This window comes from Arachis hypogaea, chromosome 12 (assembly GCF_003086295.3).
Source record: "Arachis hypogaea cultivar Tifrunner chromosome 12, arahy.Tifrunner.gnm2.J5K5, whole genome shotgun sequence".
Taxonomy (NCBI): Eukaryota; Viridiplantae; Streptophyta; class Magnoliopsida; order Fabales; family Fabaceae; genus Arachis; species Arachis hypogaea.
Window position 1 is genome coordinate 104,755,335 of NC_092047.1, and position 23,351 is coordinate 104,778,685.

A 23,351-nucleotide genomic window follows, 5' to 3' on the forward strand; every position below is an offset into this window, starting at 1 on the left:
TAAAAACCTTCCCAAACTATATATATACGCACCACACAACTATTTAATTCAAAATCGGCTCTTGGAAATTGGAAGCATGACACGGTTTTTGTCAGAGTGTGACGGACTTGTTGAGCAGTTCAACTGCAACTTTAACTCTCCATTTTTCCTTTTCACGGATCTTATATTAATAACTTCACAAAATATATACGAACAATGTATCACTATTTCACTACAGTACCAAGGACTGAGATAAAATCTATCTATCTTTTGTATATAAAACGAAGAGTTATGCAATTCAGTCCACGATGCAACAATTATATTCCCTCCAAAAACAGCATAATTACTGGCTTGACACGTGGCCAGACTTGGAAATACTGTATCTTGTCATGACTTCCAGTGCGCCAAAGCAAGATTTTTTCCTCACAAATCACTCTCAAAATCAAATTTTCTCTCTTTCTTTTTATTTTTGGTCACTGAAAATTAAAAAATAACAAAAAAAAATTTACCCAGATCAGTTTTTGTCAGTGTCTACGTGTGCATGATAAACAACAAATCAATATCTAAAATAAAGTACAAAATTGTCGCTAAAAATTTTAAAAATTTTAAATTTTTTTTAAAATTCAAAATAATTTCTTTAAATATTTTTTTTAAAAGTTAATATCTTATAATATTTTAAATAATTAAAATAATAAAATATTATTAAAAATATATAATAAATAAAAAATATAAAAATAACAATATATAATAAAAATAATTTGATTTTAACGCTAAAATATCATAAAAATATTATTATTTAATTATTAATTTATGATACATATCAATGTGATGTAAAAATTATAATAACTAAATTTAAGAGATCTTTACACTATAAAAATTATTATATATATCTAAAGTCTTAAGATATTGACACCAAATAAACATAAAAAAATTTTATAAGTGAAAAAATATATTTTTTCTTGCATAATTATTAAATGTACGTGGTAGCACAAATAAATTTAACTACACAGTTATTTTAGTTACCAAAAAAAAAACTACACAGCTATTTTGTACAACATTCAACTAGTAATTTCTAAAATTTTGTAAAAAAATATGAATAAAATACTTGAATTTTTTAAAATATTTTTTTTTCAAATGTTGTAAAATATTAAGAATTTTACATTAGAATTTTTTAAATCATCCATATTGATCTTGTCTTTAACGAAAATTTACAAATTTAATTTTGTAGATGACTTCATTCGCATTACATACAAGTTTTAAAGTGTTATTTTCATAAACATTTTACATAAATATTCTCAATTATTTATGTAAATTTTTTTATGTTAAATTAACACTAGCACATTTTATTCTTTATTATTAAAAAATTATCATAGAATAACTTGTAAAGACTCGTGAAAAGTAAATTATTTTAAGTATGTGTATTATACAAGATTGTGTATAAATAACTTTTAGATTTTTAAAATTATTTTTGTAAAATATATTATATTTGTGGTCAATAATCAAATGTGTTGTATTTGATAATGATTATATTTGTGTAATTATGATCAACTATATATCTCATTGTAAGTTTATACAATGAGTTTTTGACTTTCTATTTTAAAAAAGAGTGTTATAAAAATACTAACAAAAGAGAGAATGTTATTTATCTAAAAGTATTTAAATGTATGACAAAGCCTTCTACATTAGCTATTTCTTCATTATTATCTCACACATATATATATATATCCATTTTGGCTTAACATCAAGTATTTCTTAATTATTACTCATATATATATAGATACATTCATTTTGGCTTATAAAAAACTTATGTTTTCTCCGTTCACATTGGTTTGACTTTATTATCAATCACTGTGTCACGTTTTACTAACATTCTTTCTTTACTCTAAATTTGTATTATAATGTATAATTTTCTTATATTTTGCACAATGTTACATATCCGACGGTAACATCCAGATCTTTAACGTTAAATGTTTCGTATATTACCACATAAGATATTTTACTATCACAAAGAATTAATAATTATATTGCTCATTTCAGTAATTCCACTCCAACTATTTATTTATATCCGTATTAGATCAACTTATGTCATTTTTATATGTATTTCACGGTGAAAACTCTATTTCAATTGTTAGTATATACTAGTGTTAAATCCATACGATATACGAGCTTATATTTTAATTTGATATGTTAAATAAAAAATAATATTTTATAATTTTAAATTTTTTGAATTTAGTATAATACTATTATTATTATTATTATTATTATATAATAAAATATTGAATATATTATTTTATTTTTATTTAAAGTAAAATAAGAATAAAATTATTTAAAGTCTATAATATTCTCAAACCATAAGAAAAGAGACTTGAAAAAATAAGAATATATAACTGTAATAGTACTATGTTAGTTTTACACTAAATTTTATATCAAAAAACTAATAAAAATTTATCAACAATTTAATATTTTACTAACCTCATTAGATGTTATGCTCTCTATTACACATTTCATTTCAAGTCTGAAAGTAAAATTATAGATAAATTAGTTATATTTACTGTAAATATTTGTACAAAAGTGTAATCACATGTTATTAAAATAAAAATACTATTTTTCTTACTTAAATATTATTAAAAACTTCTTTGAACTAACATTTATTGTTGATGACTTTGGATTGTCATCTTCGCCTAGAATTAAAACCTTAAGGCCCTGCGACTCTTAACTCTTGACAAAACAATGTAAAGTTGTTCATGGGTGAACATTGATTTTGGCAAGGAAAATCCTACATATGATAATGATTGACCCTGACTTTTGTTGATGGTCATTGCAAAGCACATTGTTAATGAAAATTGTCTCCGTTGAAACTTAAATGGCAATCTTAAATTTGAAGGGATCAAGTTCATTCTTGGAATGTATACTTTGTCGCCAATATTTCTACTGGTCAATACCGTTGCTACAATTACGTTGTTGCCAAGTTCATTAACTATTAACCTTGTCCCGTTGCATAAACCTAAAGTCTGGTCTATGTTTTGCAGTAGCATTACAACGACTCCTGGCTTCAAAGTCAACTTGTGGTTGGATAGTTCCGAACATTTGATGCCATTTAGAACTCTGGTGTGAACCACTCTTGTTGCACATCTTCATTCTCATCAATTTGACATGTTGTGTCAGAACTTAGATACTCCTTTTTCATCCCTAGAAAGATTGTCAAGACAAAGTCGTTTACCTTCTTAACACTCTCAAGCGTGGGTGCAAGAATTGCCTTACTCTGAAAATACCTGTAATCTGACATGTTTTGCAACAAATTTAAATATGCAAAGCCTACCAAATAATATTTAAAAAACTAAATATATTTAACAACCTAAAAAAGCATAATTTAAAATTTAAAAAGTAACAATCTAACCAAATAATAATTTATAATTTATAAATAAAATTTTAAAATTTATAATCACGACATCTAAGCAAATAAATTCACAAACTCAACATATGAGCGCCACATTAGTATAAGAGCTCCCTATTTATATCATTATAAAGATAAAGATAAAAATTAGTTATTACTTCACAACTATTATTCCAATGCTTTAAACCATCATTTCTTATTATTATTATTCTTCATTGTTCATATTTAATACAAATCAAATCTTATTATTATTATTCTTCATTGTTCATATTTAATACAAATCAAATCTTAGTGAATCTCAATGACAAAATAAATGGCAAATATTCCAAACTATAATTTATATCTTACCAGTATCACTCATAAAGAACAAAATAACAAAGTACTCCCTGCCTATTCTTTTTTCTTAATAAAAATTCTTTCTACTTATTTAAAAATTTACATATAATTTTTCAGATTCTCCTTTATTTTCTACACCAAGCAATATCACAAATACACCTTATATTCACACCACTATGATCTTCATTTATCTTGCCCGTGCAAATATCTTGCTAGTTTTATATAAAGACTAACAAAGTCGCATTTTTTAGATAGAAGATTTAGCTAATCATTTTTAAAAAATTCATAACCAAAATGCAATAATGTCCATTTAAATCCGTAAAATTAAACGAATAAACCAATTTAATCTCTTATTTTAGCACCCAGCACTCCAGCAGTCATCATTTTTTTGAGAGCAACACCTGATAAACTTTTTGCAGAGGCTGTAAAGTGTAAATAAAAGACCAAGATACAACAACATATTCAGAAAGCAAACACTTTCTACTTACTACAATGATCAAAATCAAATATACATAACTAATTCTCTCTCTTTTCTTCCTTTTATCTAAAGGAGTTATACAACAAAACGTTACATGATGTGTATTGATGTTCCAATCTCCACTCCCAGTTCCCTCATTTCAAAAGAATATCTAAATAATGCAGAGTAGTTTGCACATTTATTTTTTGAACAAAGTAGCAAGTTCACCTTTCTCATACATAGAGGTCAATATATCACACCCTCCAACTAGTTCACCATTCACAAAGATCTGAGGAAATGTTGGCCAATTGCTGTACTGCTTCAGTGTCTCCCTCAGTCCATAGTTATAGTTTTCATCCAGCACATCTACACTCTCATAATCTACTCCTACATTCTCGAGAATGCCTATCACCCTCTGTGAGAATCCGCACATTGGTGCGCTTCTAGATCCTTTAATGAAAGCAACTACCTTGTTCTCTTTTACTAGCTTGTCGATGAGCTCCTCAAGTGGGACAGTTAATTGCATGTGGCGACCAGGTGTTAATCGAAGATCAGCCTTCTTCTTTGGTTGCTGCCTGACCCAAGTGGCGTTTCCTGACTCGTTACCAGGTGGAACTTTTCCACTGACTTTTATGTGTTCTTCCATCCAAGACTTCCATGCTTCAGTTAAAGTTGATCTATCAGGCTCATCCACAACCCCAAACTAAAACATACAATTTCAAAAAAATTCTGTTAATTGGATCATATTATTATGGCATACAAAACAAAACAAGACAACAAATCATGAGACTCTGTCACTTCCAATATTGTTGGTTTGCACTTTGCACCTGTTATCATGCCAACTTTGTTGAACTAAATTAAATCAAAAGCAGGATAAAGACAGATTTCAAGTCAGATAATTCATATTGATTATCTACTTAATCCATGTAAATGAAATGAGTGAGCAAATCTCTTTTCCCAAATCTTCTAACTTTCGGGGAAAACAGTACAATATTATTTTGGGATGGTCTGGTAAGCAATACAGCTCTTGCAACTCTAGGCATCAAATATGTGTGTGGAGTTGACTGACTCAAATATAGTGGGTTGAAATCAATGCCCATTGCACCATGTTGCTCTCCCCTTTTTAAAAGGAGCCTTAAATATTCTTTACAGCATAGTTGCACAGAGCATCTTTTGGCTGATGACTGCTGTCAGGGGAGTCAATGAACTTCATCCCAGAATAAGCCTCAATCAGACACTAGTATTCTATCGTGCAAAACACAACCTTGTATTCACTTCCAAGTCCCACCTATTTTCTTTTACTTCACTCAAATAAACTCTGATAGGTTGATTTCAAAGATCATATGTACATGGATTATGTATGCATTTCTTTAACATTGAAATGTAAATGTCGCATGGTTCCTTCCTCATCAAAGTCAGATACTCAAAATTAAACCATTTCCTAGTCATGGTAAGATTTCATTCAACAACAAGAAAAGACAACACAAACAACAAACAAATGTTCCCTTAATTACCTATAATAACCAATTAACCATGTCCACAAGTCAGAGCCTCAAATCTAAACCTTCCATAATGTTTCAACTACTCCCTTCCTCTATCTATCATACTACCCTCTTACTCTCTTCACTTAAACCGGATTTTAATTTTACGCACATAACCTGATAAAGAAAACATCTACCACCTTTCTCACAATATATGTTACTCCAACTTCATCTCCAACACTTCAATTACTAGCCATATCGAGTCTAAGTCCAATTCTTCAAAATCTAAAGCCACTTTTTTTTTTTTTTTTTTTCTAAACAAGCAAACTAAAACAATAGAAGGAAACAGAATAAACAATTTCAAAAATGGAACCAGACACATTACTCAGCATCTTTCTCACACTTCATTTCCGAAACCACAAAATCACCATAGCAAGAAGAAAGCTTCTTTACCTTGACGGAGCCACATAGCTCCGGCACCGATTTCCAATGACTAGAAACGCTCGCCGCAATGTTCCGTGACAAACCGATGAACTGAAGCTCACCGTCCTTGCCGTAAACGGCGTAAACTCCGGCGGCAGATGGCAAATCTCCGGCAATTTCTCCGTTCTCGGGAGACACCGTGACCCGGTCCGTGTCACCGAGGTTCTTAACGGCGAGGGCCACCGGCAGCCATGGACGAGACCTCTTGGATGAGTTGTAGGGCTTGGGAGAAATAGCGCGGAGGTTGAGAGAGGGCTTAGGGTGGGAATTGAAGAAAAGAGTAGGGGCATTTTGGGGAATAGAAGAAAATAAGCGAATGAAAGAGAGGAGTTGGATAGAAGAGAGGTTTGTAGAAGCCATTGATGAGGGGAAAGAAATGGTGAATCGAGTGATAAACCTCTGCTCTCTCACCTTCTCTTTCTCTCTTTTTATTTTTATTGGAGAACACTGAATTGTCTGATTTTGTTTTCGGTTGGGCTCTCTAATTTGCTTATTTTTAACTTTTTGTCGAAGTTTGTACTTATTCAGGCCCATTAAAGAGGGTAATTCAAAGCCCACTAATAATGAAGGCTAGACAAAAAAAGGTTACAGTTCACCTAAAACAGTTACATTTCTACCAAAAAAACGAATTTAAGGGAAAAAAATCAAATCAAGGAGAAATTTTTATATTGAACAAACAAATTAGTCTAATATTTTTCTTTTACGAATTGACTTCTGGTCTTTTAGAATAGTAGAAAAACTAGTATTTAATAAAATAAAAGAACAAATTAATTCTTAACATTATTCAAAAAGTGACAAATTTTCTTAAATTTTCTAAAAAAAGTATAGTTAATAATATATTAAATTATGTAAATTTTTGAAAGATAAGATCTTAATTTATCTATTTATTTTGTGAGTAAATAATTTTTATAATATTATAAATGATCAAAAACCAATGTGTCAAGTTTTTTAATTAAAAACTAATTTGTCTGATAAAAAAAGTGATTAACAACCAATTTAGAGGTGTTTTTTTTTTTTTCAAGTTGTCAACAGTAGTATTACTACTAAGATGATTTGATGTTGGTGGTGGGCTATATAGAAGGTTTTGTTTTGAATAATAATGACAATGTTTGCTTGTGATTGGTCTAAGCTTTCAAGTTTGGTTTAATTAAGAATTTTATTGCTACTTTGATTGTTGTAAATTGTAATCGCAACCACTTCAAATGATTAAGTTGTTATCTCCAAATCTAAAGTTGTAAAACTCTAATAAACCTTTGAACTGTGGATGGTTTTCACCGATGAAGTTACAACTGTTAAAATTAAATAACAATGCATTAGGCTTAATTATTCATTGCTACTAGCTAGGTTAGAAGATATAGTTTTTTGTTTTTTTGTTTTTTTTTACAATCATGTTATTTCCCAAATAAACAGCTCAACTTCCCATCCCACTTTTTATTTTCACTTTCTTCATGATAATTATCAGCTGCCGGAAATGAACAAGTTAACAAATTTAAACATGATTAAACCCCTATTACAGAATTGTCCAAGTTACTAGTTAACTAGTAATTACTACCATAATTATAATTTGATCATTTCTTTTATTTTAGGTGGAGGTGAAGTTGTGAATCATCTTGCAAAATGAAAATACTTCGCTTTAGATTACTATATCAGCACTAGGAAAATATTCGTTATGCGAATAATTATAAAAAATAATTATTCTTTGTATTAAAGCAATTTTAACATCTAACTTCATTCAAGTGATTAAAAGTTACGCGCGTTCTTTTTCTTGCTTTCACCAACAATACTATCACCTTATCTTCATTCTTTTCTCATTTGAATTTCTTCTTTTCCTTCTTTTTTCTTCTCATTTTCCATCGTCGTCATCATCATGATTATCATCGTTATCGTTATCATTATTTTTTTCTTATACATATCGTCGTTATCATTATTGTTATTGTTGAATTTTTGCCATGTTGATAATGTTGTCTGATCCAAAATTGATTTTCGATGTGTTTTTGTTTATAATTTAGTCTTGTTTTTGTGATTGCTTTCAAACTGAGTTAATTGTGTCGTAATTATTATGTAATTTCGGTTCATTTTTGAGTTAATTGTGTCGCAATCATTATATAATTTCGGTTCATTTCTGAGTAAATTAAGGTGCATTTGGACTCATTGTCTTGTACAATTCAAAACTCTTTCTCCTCATCTTTTACTGCTTCTCCTTCTTCCTTTTCATCTTTTAATGCTTCTTCTTCTTTTTCATCTTTTTCTTCTTCATCTTCACCTTCTTATTTCATTTTCTCAAAATTCTTTTTGATTTACTCTTTTGAGAGGAATAAAACCAAGAAAAAGAGAAGAAAATATCAAACAAAAAAAAAGAAGAAACATATTAATGACATTGTCTGATCCAAATTTGATTTTATATGTGTTTTTGTTCATGATTTAGTCTTGTTAGTGTGCTTGTTTTCGAACTGAGTTTATATGTCGCAATCATTATGGTAAATTTCAGTTCATTTATGAGTTAATTATGTCGTAATTGTAATGTAATTTTAGTTCATTTTTGAGTTAATTGTATTGCAATCCATGATGTAATTTCGGTTCATTTCTGAGTTAATTGTGTCGCAATCATTATATAATTTCGGTTCATTTCTGAGTGAATTAAGATACATTTGGACTCGTTGTCCTGCACAATTCAAAACTCTTTCTCCTCTTCCTCTTTATCTTCTACTACTTCTTCTTCGTCTTCTCTTTCTTATTTCATTTTCTCAAAATTCTTCTTGATTTACTTAAATTTAACACAATTTCTGAGTTCTGCAGATTCTTTACTATTGTTCTAATTGTGTTGCAATCATTATATAATTTCAGTTCATTTCTGAGTTAATTGTGTTGCAATTATTATGTGATTTCGGTTCATTTCTGAGTTAATTTTGTCGCAATTAACTATGTAATTTCGGTTCATTTTTGAGTTAATTGTGTCGCAATTATTATATAATTTCGGTTTATTTCTGAGTGAATTAAGCTGCATTTGGACTCGTTGTCCTGCACAATTCAAAACTCTTTCTCTTCTTCCTCCTCATCTTGTACGGTTTCTTCTTCTTTTTCATCTTTTTCTTCTTCTTCTTCTCTTTTTTATTTTATTTTTTCAAAATTTTTCTTGATTTACTCAAATTTAATACGATTTTTGAGTTCTACAGATCCTTTACCATTGTTCTCTTCTTCTCTTTCTTTCTGAGTTACTTGTGTCGCTATCATTATGTGATTTCGGTTCATTTCTGTGTTAATTGTGTCGCAATCATTATATAATTTTGGTTCATTTCTGAGTGAATTAAGATGCATTTGGACTTGTTGTCCTGCTCAATTCAAAACTCTTTCTCCTCACATTCTACTACAATAACAGCAGCAACAAAATAATGACGATGAGGAAAAAACACGCGAAGAAGAAGGAGGAGGAGGAGGAGGAGGAGGAAGAGGAAGAGGAAGAAGAGGAGGAAGAGGAGAAGTAGAAGGAGAAGGAAAAGGAGAAAGAGGAGGAGAATCGCGAAGAAGAAGACAACGACGATAACGTAAAGCCCCACTACAACACAACCAGCATTTTGCGGCGGTTCTGGGGTCATATTGCGGCGGTTAAATACCTGCTGGACGATAGGCCGTACAGTTAGCGGCGACTTTAGCCAACCACTGGAATAACCGCCGCATAATAAAAATAGTTTTGTGGCGATTTTTACTCGCTGTCGTTGGTGATTTGAAATTTGGTCTATTAATTTTGCGGCAGTTACAAACCGCCGCTAAATTCATTATTCCCATTAAAATTTTAGCTTTTTTTATTATTGTGCCTCTTTTTAAATAGTCTGTGTATTCAACTTTAATTTATTAGTTACTAATTAATTTAAAGAACTTCCATCCAAATAAAACAACTAAATAACATAACAAAACAACTTATATATATGCAAACATAACATATATAATGAGAGTGTCATAAGTGCATCATTCAATATGAACTAAAATTCGATAATTTGAAAAAAATAAACATAAAGCACTAAACTAACTTAAATTCAATAGTATCTAATAACATTGATTGAAAGTAACTATTTTTGTTGCGGATCATGGTTGCCAGGTGAAGATGGCCTTGCGCGCGACGAGGTCGGTGTACTGCCCAAATAATCTAGCTCTGCAGCAACGTCAGCTAGCAAATTGCCTCCTTCCTGTTAGATTAGATATCCCAAAACCTTTTCTATCGACTGTCTCTTCGCCTGCTCTTCTTTTATCTTAGCCGTTAATTCTGCAACCCTCCTCTCATACTTTTTATTTGGCTGACCAGTAGGGGTGGGCCGGCCCTCCCGCCAAACTAATATAGGTTCAACTTGCTACCCCGCCCCGCCAAAGGGCAGACTGGTGGGTTGGTGGGCCGGCCCGCCTCTTTTTTTTTTTAAATATTTTTTAACCAATTTTTTTCTTTTATAATAAAATTCAATTTAACATACTAAATACTAACAATTATTTTATTTTATAATAAAATTATTTCATTGAATTAGTTTTTTAATATATAGAGTAATATCTTAAATTAATTATTAATCCATAAAAAATTTATAATTAACCATAATAACTTTTTTTATTGAAATTAACAATAATAAAAATAACATAACAAATAATAAGTCTCAAAGTCTCAAACATAAGTGCATAACAATAATAAAACAAACACATAATTCACACATAAATCCTACTATAATTAAAACAAAACACATAACATAATCCATAAATCAATAAGACACCAAAAAAACCCCCTTAAATCAACACACATAAATCAATTATCAACATCAAAATCAATAAAATTTGAATCTGATCTGGAAGTTGAAACACCGCCTTTTCTAACACTTTGATGATTCACATCTTCACCTTCACGTTCATCTATAATTAGAAGAATACCCAAATTTAGAACAAGATATAAATGCTTAAATATTGTATAAATATTAAATTAGTAACTAAATCTAATTACCATCAACAAAGCCTTTATTCCAATTACGAGTACAAATCACAGCCTCAACATTTTTTGGCAACATTCGACTTCTATATTTGTTAATGACATGAGCTCCAATACTAAAGGCAGATTCCGATGCAACCGTAGTAATTGGAATACTCAATAAGTCACGTGCCATGATTGATAACTTCGGATAACGACTCTCATATAATTTTCACCATTCCAAAACATCTAAATCTTCAAAGCAATCCTTTGACAAAAGTGGCTCTTCCAAGTATGTATCAAGTGGATTCTTTCCACTAGAGACCTCAGCTTGATGGTTACGTTTCATCAATTTCTAGCAAAATAGAAATAATCACATCTTGTTAGGATAGAATAATGACAATTAATAATATAAGAGAATTAAAATATGTTAAACATTACTTACGGCAACAATCGCAAGTCACTTCTTGCTTGCACTTTCAGGGGTATGGGCCACGGATGAAGATTGAATACTAGGTCCTTGTGCTTCAACAGTTGGAAGAGAATTCTTGTCATATTTTTCAAAAATCTTGTATAATTTCTTTTTCACATGTTCCACCTTCTCTTTTGCAGTCTCAGCATCAATCTCTTCATACATAAGCTCTAAAGTAGAAATCTTAAGCCTAGGATCAAGAATAGCACCAAATGCAAGAATGACACTATACTTTTCCCAATACTTCTTAAATTTGTTCATTATCTTTTCTCCCATGCTCCTTAGAAGATCATCTTCACTTCTCAAACTTCCCATCAAAACACATTGAATATGATAGACTTGTAGAAAATACAAATTTGAAGTAGGATAAGATGTGCTAGAAATCAAATTAGTAGTTTCATAAAAGGGGTATAAAAATTCACATATCCTTTCAGCTCTCCCCCATTCATCAACCGAAGGACAATACTTATAAGCATGATCGGTTGCCTTCAAATACTCAAAGGCCTTCCGATACTTGATAGCACTTTCAAGCATAATGTACGTAGAATTTCATCGAGTAGTAACATCTAGATGCAACCCACTTGTAAAATTCAAACCATGAATCACATAAACACATTCTTTAAACTTCATCATTCTACTTTCCGATCCCCTTACATATTTCACAATTTCCCTAATCTTATCCAATGCATCATGAGCAATTTTTAATCCATCTTGCATAATAAGATTCAAGATATGAGCAGAACAACGAATATGAAAGAACTCCCCATCACACAACAACCAATTATGCATATTTAATGTACTTTTCAAATGATCTTGGCATGTATCATTAGCAGATGCATTATCTAGTGTAAGAGTCATAATCTTCTTTTCAATTTTCTACTCATTTAAAAGCTCAAAAATCTTGGAAGACAATTCAAATCCCGTGTGAGGAGGAGGCATATGACAAAAACTCAAAATTTTACTTTGCAATTTCCAATTTAAATCAACAAAGTGAGTAGTTAAGCATAAATAACCCTCTGTACTGATGGATGTCCACAAATCAGAAGTCAAACAAACTCTATTAGGAATGACTACTAAAGTACTTTTAAGCTTTTCTTTTTCCCTTGAGTAAATTTTTAGCACATCCTCCTTAAGAGTATTTCTAGTAATCAGGCCTAGAGTTGGACTGATGTATTTTACCAAATTCCTAAATTTCTTATTATCAATAATAGAAAAGGCAACATCAAAATCAATCACAAAGGCAACAAACATCTCACGTGATACATGATTATCTATCTTGAGAGCTCCCATTTTATTTTGCATTTCTATCAAAGTTTGACCAATATCCTCAAAGTCTATTTTCACGCACCTGTCTAAATGACGCTTAAGTGACGATGTCCTATATTGTTTACCACCAGCCTTAAACTTCTGTTTGCATCCATCACATTGAGCATGATCTATACCATCATCACCAGGTCAAAGCTTTGTAAAATATCTCCACACATCAGATGTTGTTGTCTTCGTCTTTTTCTTTTTAATATCTTCTGCCATTTCAAATCTTTTCATATTTTTAGGATTTTGTGTTACATTCCTACCATAAACTTTCATAGAGATAGAGTTATCAATAGCAAAATCAACCACTCAACCTAAATAATACAAATACATAACAATATCTAAATAAGTAATAAATCAATAAGAAACTATTGAAACTGCAAAATTTCAAAAGTATGAAACAAGCTAAGCATCAGAACTGAACTATCAAAGAATGCATATCAACATAAATTAGAAGTTAAGAATAGACAGTCAATAGTATATTCAATCAAGCTACCAAGCCACCAAACTAGTTTCGATGTTTGACTTCATTCATAAATTAGAACTTAGAAGTTAGTTGTCAATTTGCTAGCTTTTGAAATATAGCTACCTATAGCTATACCTATATTAGTTAGCATTTTAAAAATAGGAAAAAGAAAGTTGTCTATGTCTTGAAACAAACAGTGATATAGAAGAATGCTTAATCTCTGAACTCGTTCGCATATTAAGAATGCTTAGAAGAATGCTTAATCTCTGCTTAATTCATAAATTAGAACTTAGAATGATTCATCCAGGATAATTTATTGTTCCTCCCTAAGTAAAATAAATTGGAGAAAATGCAGAGAACTCAAACCAGAGGAACCGATTGGTTTTCCTATTTTCACTTTCATCTGTTATGTTTGATTAGGAAAGCACCTGCACCTGCCCTATCCTATTCTAATAACCTATTTGGAGCATGAATTCTTTTATTAAAATCTTCATTATATTAGTAATTGAAGAATTTACTTAATTTGTTTCAATTTTTTCTACTAATTTTGCAGAACTAATATAGCTGTCCACAACTACAAACACATGAATATATGATAGAGCCATAACAAAAACAAAGAATAGCAATCACAATTCCTTATTTTAACCAAAAAAAAGGAAAATAAACATCTTTACTTACTGAATAACAGCCGTCGAGAAGCAGAGGAGGAGAGAGGAGCACGCTGGAAATCCGCCGGACACAAAATCGCTGAGGCCCGAGAGGCAAAGGAGGAGAGATGAGCAGAGGGCAGAGTAGAGGCAAGACCAAACAGCACTGCCGGGACTTCGATTTGGTGAGGACTGATGAGAATCGAGATGAGACAGGGACCGGCGACGGGGAGACCGACGGGGGGGGGGGGTTCCCATATAATGCTGTACCGTGATTTCCTAGGCATTCTTACAAACTTTGACAAAAAACAATATTACTAGACAAATATGAAGATTAACAACAATTTAAAAAAACCATTAAAACAATGATTAATAGACAAACAATAATGTTACAAAGCAAAGCAAGCATAACGTATTTGTTATAGATAGATATATAAGGTGCCAACTTAGGTCAGTGAATACTTCATAACAAGGAAAATTCAGCTGGCTTTGGAAATAGACCTCTCAAAATCAAAATGAGCAATTAGATATAAGAGAGCAATATTCTTCAATTCAGAAAATGATGCTCTATGTTCACAAAATAATCCTTACTCTTGGAAAGACCTCTCTGATCTCCTTCTTAAACTTGCTCTTTGCTTTTATTAGCTTATTATATTAGTGTCTGTCACTTCTCTTGGTTTTTCTTTACGTCTGTTACTGTTGTTATTATGTTCACAGAAATTCCAAAGATTCATTAGGAGTCAAATTAATATAACTTAAAAGATGGGTTTTATGTTAATGAACCCAAATACAGACTAGACCGGAATATATTTGATGGGCAGGTCGAAGGTAGAGATCCACCGAAGAAGTTATCCAGAATAGATGTATTGAGGCAATATTGTTGTTATTCTCTAATGTGCATGTTTCATTTGGGAAGATTTCAACTGTGACATCCAAAAAAAGACGCAATGGTAATGATGCGGATGAAGATGATTCGCATTGGAAAAAGAAGAGTGTTTTTTTTGACCTCCCATACTGGGAGGATCAGATGTTGCCTCATAACCTTGATGTGATGCATATAGAAAAAAATATCTGTGACAATGTGGTCTTCACAATCTTAAACGATAGCGGTAAATCAAAAGACAATCTTAAAACTCGCAGAGATTTTTATAATGCATGTGCATAAGGCCTGAATTGTGGCCGGGCGAAGGTGGTATATATCCTTCTGCAATATTTGCGATGTCAAATTCACAGAGGGATGTATTCCTAAAGACTTTGCAGAATGTGGTCTTTCCAGATGGTTACTCTAGCAATGTTGCTCGTTGTGTTGATTTCCGACAGCGCAAGTTGTATGGGTTGAAAAGTCATGACTGCCATATTCTGATGGAATAATTACTTCTGATTTTGGTGAATAATGCACTTCCGAATCCAGTGTCCAATGTGATTGCAACTTTGTCATAATTTTTTCGAGAATTTTGTGGGAAAGCCATAAACCCTATGCAGCTTGCTGACCTTCAGAATCATGTTATGCAAACCCTGTGTCAGATGGAAATGATTTTCCCTCCATCCTTCTTCACCGTCATGGTTCACCTCACGGTGCATCTCGTTGATGAGGTAACTCATGGTGGACCAGTACATTATCGATGGATGTATCCAATAGAAAGGTTAGCTTGCTGATAAACCCTTTAATACAATCAGTTGAATTAATTGTGTATATACTGAGCGTTATGTTGTATTAATATAAAAGGTTTCTAGGAAGTTTGAAGCAATATGTTTGTAATAGGGCACAACTAGAAGGCTCAATTGCAGAAGGCTATTTATCTGAGGAAATCCTAACTTTATGTTCTAGATATTTAGATAATATTGAGACTGGAATCAACCGATCAGGGCGAGTTGATGATCAACGCGTTGATGTTACACATAATTTAGGAGAAACTATGTTCCCAGCTATTGGAAAGACATTAGGGGTTGTTTCGCATTTTGAACTCACTCCAATGGAAAAACATCAAGCACATCGTCATGTGCTAGTCAACTACGATGCTGTGGTTCCGTTTGTTAAGTTAGTATACACATGTATTTTTAAAACACCAATATAACTCTTTTCTCCCAGTGATTAGTTGGACTAATTTTCTTTTCTCTCATAAAGTACATTTAGGAAAAAGATAAAGCGAAGCTTACGAGCTCAAACAAGGTCGCAATCTAAGATAGACAGTGTTGTACATGCGGAATTTTCTCAGTGGTTCAAGCATGGGGTTGATAGAATATTAACTTGACCAATGTGTTTTCAGCCTAGAATTAGTACTTTATGAAATCCGATTTTAATATAAAGCAAGAATGTTATGTGGTTCCAGGTTCCAATAGAAAGTATGCTTCATTCAAAAGAAATGAAGTTGCTTGCGTGCGGTCCCATGATTCAGGCAAGATGTTTTGAGGCGTACAACGTTAACAGGTACAAGTTTAGAGCTATCACAAAGGAAGACGGGCTAAAAATTCAAAATAGTGGAGTATATGTATCATCTGATACAAGAAGTTATGCAAGCATGCGTGATAATAGAGTGATTGTTGGTAGTATTCCGTATTATAAAAAAATTGTGGACATAATTGAATTGAATTATAGCTGTTATTTCACAATGGTATTATTCAAATGTGTTTGGGCTGATACCACTATCAGTAGAGGCATCAAACAAGACCATTTGGGGCTTACTAGCGTTAATTTCTGTCGTTCGATACATGCTGGTGATCGAGAAGAAGATGAACCGTACATATTGGCATCAGAAGCTCAGCTTGTATACTATGTGGATGATGAAGTAGCTAAGGAATGGAGTGTTGTTGTTCATGTGAAACCATGAGATTTGTATGACATAGGAGAAGAGAATGAAGAAGCTGAAGTTGGTTTTTCTCCACAGCCAAGGTTGAACATGTCAGCGCAAGGTGACATTGGAGATTTACAATTGACAAGGGAGGAAGATATAGAAGACCCCATAGAAAATGCTTTAGAGAATTTCGATGATGTCGCGTAATTACTTATATAAAGAATTTTAATGTAATTTAAAAAAGATCTTTGTGTCATGAACTAAGCTAAATAAATTCAACGTTGTACGTTGTTTTCCTTGGTTACAAAAAACTTGTGTATTTTTTATTTACAGTTAAGTATTTATTGTATTGTAAATTTTCATGAGTAAAAAGCAGATTTTTCGTTTTTTTCAACGATTTTTTTCGTTAAAAGTTAGTTTATGTTAAATCTTTAATGTTGTTTTAGTTGTTGTTTTTCTTAATGTTGCAGTTTTGATAATCTTGATATCTAATATTCAATATCAATTCCAATAGTGTTACGTTTTTTAAACATTAGTGAATATAACATGACGGTGGAACAGGACAAATAAAAACTGAGGACTTTTCATCATCCTCTGCAAGCACAACATTCGCTACAGAGCTTCTGTCTAAGAAATTTACCTAAACTACCAACAAGGGAGATGGTAATTGTTGAAATTTTGCGTTTAATTTTAAAATTGTCTTAGCATATTGTCGTTCATTTTTTTTCCAAGTCAGTATCTAATGATTTGGGAGTTCTCAGTTTCTTCTGGGTATACTTATTTTGTTGTATGCATGTTGATATTTTCAATATTACCTGAATATTCTGGAGAAATAATTCTTGACAGTCTAGATGGAAAATAGTTTGATTCAGAAGACAATTTAGATGATATCTTCTCTGTTGAAATTGACAGATCCATGCAGTTTGATCTCAATAAGGTTCCGAAAGAAGATAATCAAACTTTAGAAGACCAACAAAGAGAAGATGATATACATGTTAAGAAAATGTGCTTTAATCTGAATAAAAAGCCATGGTATGGAGATAAAATATCAGATCCTGTAAAATGTGAAGCCCATAGATTCTTGACAGAGTATTTTTCGCCAGGTCAATACGATGTTGAAGAGAAATTTTGATCTTTTATTACAAAAGTTACGTTGATTCTCTTAATTTAATGATTTGGGTCGCAATTTTACATGTTTATCTACTTTTAGTGTTTCTTGATTTAGGTTTAGTAAGGCATAACTTCAAAGAGGAGTAACTTTAATTTATACTCGTTAGAACTTTATTTTAACTTTATAAATTTAGACTATAACTTTATTTTCTTCTTTTACATTTATATTTGAATGCAAATTTAAATGACAATAAAGTAAACGAGGAAATCTTATTGGTAAATTTGTTCACCTAAGTTAACATATATAGCTTATGTAACTTGTGAACTTTTTTACGTAAAACGAATCTAGAAAAAGTGTTACGAGTTTAAGTAACAATGATTTAAACATATGTAGTTTAAAATAGTAGTGTTAACTTAACTAGATTATACCCAGATGGTTATTACTAAAGAAAACATTAGAATATGTGGTTATACGCATTTTGCGGCGGTTGGAAGAAAACCACCACAAAATGTAAAATGATAATTCACCCGACGTTACATATAGCGGCGGTTCTAGGAAAACCGCCACTAAATACAAGGCTGATTGCAGCCCCACTCCTAACCGCCGCTATCTGTCGGAATTGTTGTAGTGCCCTGTGAGTGTAACACCCTACCACACTGAGCTTTACGCTTAAGCCGTAAAACAAAGGTGGTGTGGTATTACGATCTCTAAAATAAAATGTGTACATATAATAGCAGAAAGATTATAATATACTAGGAGCCTTGAAGAACAGATGAAATAAAAATCGCGAAATAGAAGCGCAACGCTCAAAAAACGAGTTATCTTGCGTACTAAGAAAGCTATGGCTGTTAAGTATAAGGTAACAAAAACAGGAACAGAGGGCCAAAGATACAAAATAACAAGCTCCTAACTCAGCCCGCGAAGTCAAGGCTGGCCGGAGAATATATACACATATATATACATATCCAAAACCCAAATTTACATAAACAAAATCCTGTCTCTCCATAAGCCTCTAAGAGGGTCAAAAGGATCAAGTCATGCAGATAGAAAACTAAGTACATATATATACATAACCATACAACAAAATAACCCGATAACCACTTCGCTTCAGAAGTCTAGACACCTAACGAGGTGCCTCTCGACCTGCATCTGAAAAACTACAACATAGTATGGGGTGAGAACTAGAGGTTCTCAGTATAGTAAAGGTGCCACACATATAAGATATAAGGTCCTGGGAATGCCAGAGGCAATCCTAGAACGCCGACACTCAGATTATAAAGCTTAAAGTATTAAACAGAAGCCATCAAAAATGGTTTTCAAAGAGTATCTAAGCCTAACTTAACTTAATCTTGAATCTAGTCTTACCGGCTTTCCTCCATACCTCCATCTCTGACAACATATCACAGACAAATAAGAAGATAAAGGTAAGTACAGGAAAGTTACAAGTACTGCAGGTAACAAATATACATTTAATATAATAAGTACACTTAGGCACACCCAGTTAAAGCACAAACAAGTAATTCAAGTAATATGCACATGATGCATGCCTGTCCTATGGCTGATGAAACTCGTCTGTCGGTTATCAAGCCAACCCGACAAGTTCGGTTTGCTAAACCCTTGGACTGTCCCTCGACGTGCATCCCCAAGAGTCTATGCATAGCTTTTTCTCAAATAAATAATATTGCTCAATGGGGGTAAAAATTCCTGGAAATTTATAAGTGCCCGGTCACCCTTACGTCGTAGGGTCAATAGAGTATCGAGTTTTCGACCTGGTACATGTGGTGGCAAGCCACGGTACTTTACCCAGGGAATCTTGTATCTCAGATCGTTTGATTATTCAAGCCAAGTATCATACTTGATCATCCATAATATTTCATAATCAATTCATCATTTTTTCAGCTTTACTTTACCTCTAAGTTATCCCCATTTCCTAACTTCATCTGATTATAAGGTTTAATACTATTATTTATGACTAAAGGAATGAAAATAGAGGTTTAGAAGTCTGAAATAGGGTTTAAAACTCACAAAACCATGTTTGCTGAAATAGAGGCCACGCGTACACGTGGCTCAAGCGTATGCATGGGAGTGTAAAAAGGCAGCTCGCGCGCGCATCCCCTTATCATGCGTACGCGTAGGTAAATACTTCATGTCACGCGTATGTGCAGGCCATGCGTACGCGTGGACATGCATGCTGGCTCACTATGCGTACGCATAGGACCGTACCACTTGCGTAATCACAGTAAAAAATTCCATGCCATGCGTACGCGTGGACGTATGTTTTTCCAAAAAAAAAAAAATCAGATCAACCAGAAAGCTGCATAATTACATATTTCACACCAAAACTTCTGACGTGCATAACTTAATCGTTTTAAATCGTTTTTCTTCCGTTCTTCGAATGGCATAAACTTCACGAACCTAATTTTCATTTAAAACAAGTTGAAAACAAATTGAGGGTCCGAAAGCCAAATTTTAGCTCGCCGAAATTCGGTCCAAAACTAAATTTTGCAAAATTCCCAAACCTCATTTTCATCCAAAAACTCCATTCTTTTCATCACCAAACCTGCATTTTTCAATACAATTTACCCTTTCTCATCATCACAACCATCACCACAATAAACCTACTTCAAATCAACATTAATACACATATATTATTCAAATCCATCAACCAAAGCCAACTAAAAACCATAGTTTACAAATCCTAGGCTTATAACACAATATGCCCTTCCTCCTCATCACAACAACCACCACAATTATCATACCTCAAATTAACAATTCACCAAATCATCAATTAATCAACAAGCACCAAATCAAACATGTTTCTCAACAAGAATACTAAACAATAAATATACACATGCATTCCAACTTATCCTATGGTCATCTAGCTTGAATTTTCACAGAACATTATATATTAAATGCAAGAAACCTAAACCATGCCTTAGCCAATTTTCCACGTATTATCCAAGGCAACTTACTAAAATAAACACAGCCCCCAAAAGTCCAATAAAACAACTTCCTCCAAGTTTTGATATTCACAATTTCAAGCTCCAATTATTTATTCACAACCTAATACACATTCATAACACATATATACCCAATTTAATACCCAAGGCATAAATTCAGTAAATTAAATAGGATTTATGGTATCCTCACCTTACCCAAACTTTGTATAAGGAAGAGTGAACGTTTTTCTCAAGCTAATGGATCCTGAAACATAAAAAAGTAAAGAAATTCAATACCTCTACGTAATTTTCAAAAATTGGGGGAAGAAGAGGCTGAGAGCAATAAAGTGAGTTACCTATGAAATTGTTCCGGTAGAAACATAGAGCTCGACGCGCTGGTCGCGTGGCTGCAAACGGTGCGGCGATCGGAGCTCGGAGGGAAAAGATACAGTGATTTAAATTTACTGTAAGGGTTGGGGATTCTTTTCTTCTTCTCCCCTGTTTATGGCTTTCAGCGTATTCTTGCTGAAATGGGGAAGAAGAAACCGTGTCTCATTTAAGTGTGTTGGGCCGGTTGGGCTCATGGGCCCGATTCGACCGATCTAGTCCGTTCGGTCCAATCTTGAACCGAATTCTTTGAAATTAGTGTCAAAATTCTCATTTTGACGAGCTCTATCCTAATTTAATATAATATTTACATTTCTACTTCTTTTATTAAAAATTAATTTATTGACTAATTATTTACTAATTTAACGGGGTTTACAATGAGCGTAAATGACTTGGTCAGAAGTGCGCGTATAATCACTCTCTTTTTAATGAGAGTAGTTTTTTTTAGTATTAAGTCTACTTAGCTAAACTTGGATGACAATATTATTTAGATGTGTAGTAGATTTGTATGAAAAAATAGTTTAAAATAGAAGATTATTATATAATATATACAAATCTTTTCTTTGAAGTGATATTAAATTGGGAATTATATATTGATATATTTAATTAGGAAAAAAATTTGAAGTCAAATCCCAAACATCTCAAGTTCAAATAAGACACACAAGAGTAATTATTAAACTATGAATTAATTAATAACTGCCTTACATACACATTATCTGGGACATATCCCCTTTTATGTTAATACACAAATAAATTAAACTAAATGTTAAAATATATTATTGACTATGCCTCTCTCTTTTTTTTTTCATGATATTCTTTATTATGATAAGTTAATAATTAATCTGTTATAAATCAAAACTTTATTTAAGAATTTATCATTATTTAATGAATTAACGAAATTTAAATTCTCTATACTTACTTAAACACACAACTAAACAAACGACTAAACTAATTTAAATTAGTTACTATGTTCTTCTATTATATATTAGGATTTTAAGCAATCCTATTATATCAAATATATTGATTATTAACATTTTCAGATGGCATAGTATTTATTTATAAAAGTAATTCTCATTCATTGCTGATAAATATATATTTTTTTCTATTGTCTTTATGACTATTTTTCTTCATATATTCACCTATTTTGAGTCAAATAAGAACTCAACCATTAAGTAAAAAAAAAGAGACATAATAAGTAAATAAAAGGAAAATTCACCTAATTTATTTCCCTCTTTGCTTCTCTGCCTGATTTCTCTTAGTCTTTCTCTTGGATCGTTACTCAATCCATGTCAATCACCATCTACTTATGTAATTTGTTATAGTTTGTTTTGTCATTAGACACAGTTGAAGTGCACATTAAGTCATAGAACATCTCTTTCGCCACTCTCATTTCATAATAAACTTTAGAAAGTATATAATAATGTGAGAAAAAAAAAAGTAGTGTGACAAACAACTTACTATTGTTATTTATTTTTCATTTTTTGTTTAAAAAAAAAGACTATATAAGCTAGTTCTATAGTTTTTATATTGACTTAGCTTCGAAAATCTAGCATAGAAAGGAAGCCACACTAAACAAGTCGAAAAATGGTGGGAAATAGGAACAACTCTAAGCTCCTTAAAAAACAAAAGACAATGACCTAAGTGCACTAAATAAATAAATAAATTGGATTTTGAAATAATAAACAAGCTGAATTACCATGAGCCACTAATTCTCACCATCCAAAAATTCAAATTTAACATTGTGCAAAAGTAGTTGTAGAAATATCTATGTCATAAAAATAAAAAAGTTATACATTTAAAATACTTAGCTTATAATCTTATATACGATTTTTTTAAATAAATTAATTAAATTCAATATTTATACATATATGTATATACAAATCTTGCACCAAATGTAAATGAAATAAGTATTAGAGTGCAACAATATAAATAATTTAACAAATATATATTTGTAAATGTTGAATTTAATTTAATTATTTTTAGAAAAAATTCTTCTTATTAAGGATATCAATTATAACGTAGATGAATTTTTTAGAGGAAAAAACTATAAAATGAAATTTTAAAAAAATGAAAAGTTGAATTTTAATGCAAAGTGGATATTACTATATCATCCATACGTAAATTTAAAAGAAATTCGCATAAAATCATTTATTTATCTTT

The 23,351-nt window shown here is 31.7% G+C and overlaps 1 protein-coding gene across 1 annotated transcript; it reads right to left on the reverse strand.

Moving 5' to 3' along the window:
• Positions 1-4,168: 4,168 nt before the first annotated feature.
• Positions 4,169-6,599, reverse strand: LOC112728015 (bifunctional monothiol glutaredoxin-S16, chloroplastic). The gene is made up of 2 exons (XM_025777989.3): positions 6,101-6,599; positions 4,169-4,869 (listed from the first exon to the last, which is right to left on the reverse strand). Exons 1-2 carry the CDS (start codon positions 6,488-6,490, stop codon positions 4,366-4,368), a joined length of 894 nt encoding a protein of 297 aa, XP_025633774.1. The 5' UTR covers positions 6,491-6,599; the 3' UTR covers positions 4,169-4,365.
• Between the last annotated feature and the right edge of the window lie 16,752 nt (positions 6,600-23,351).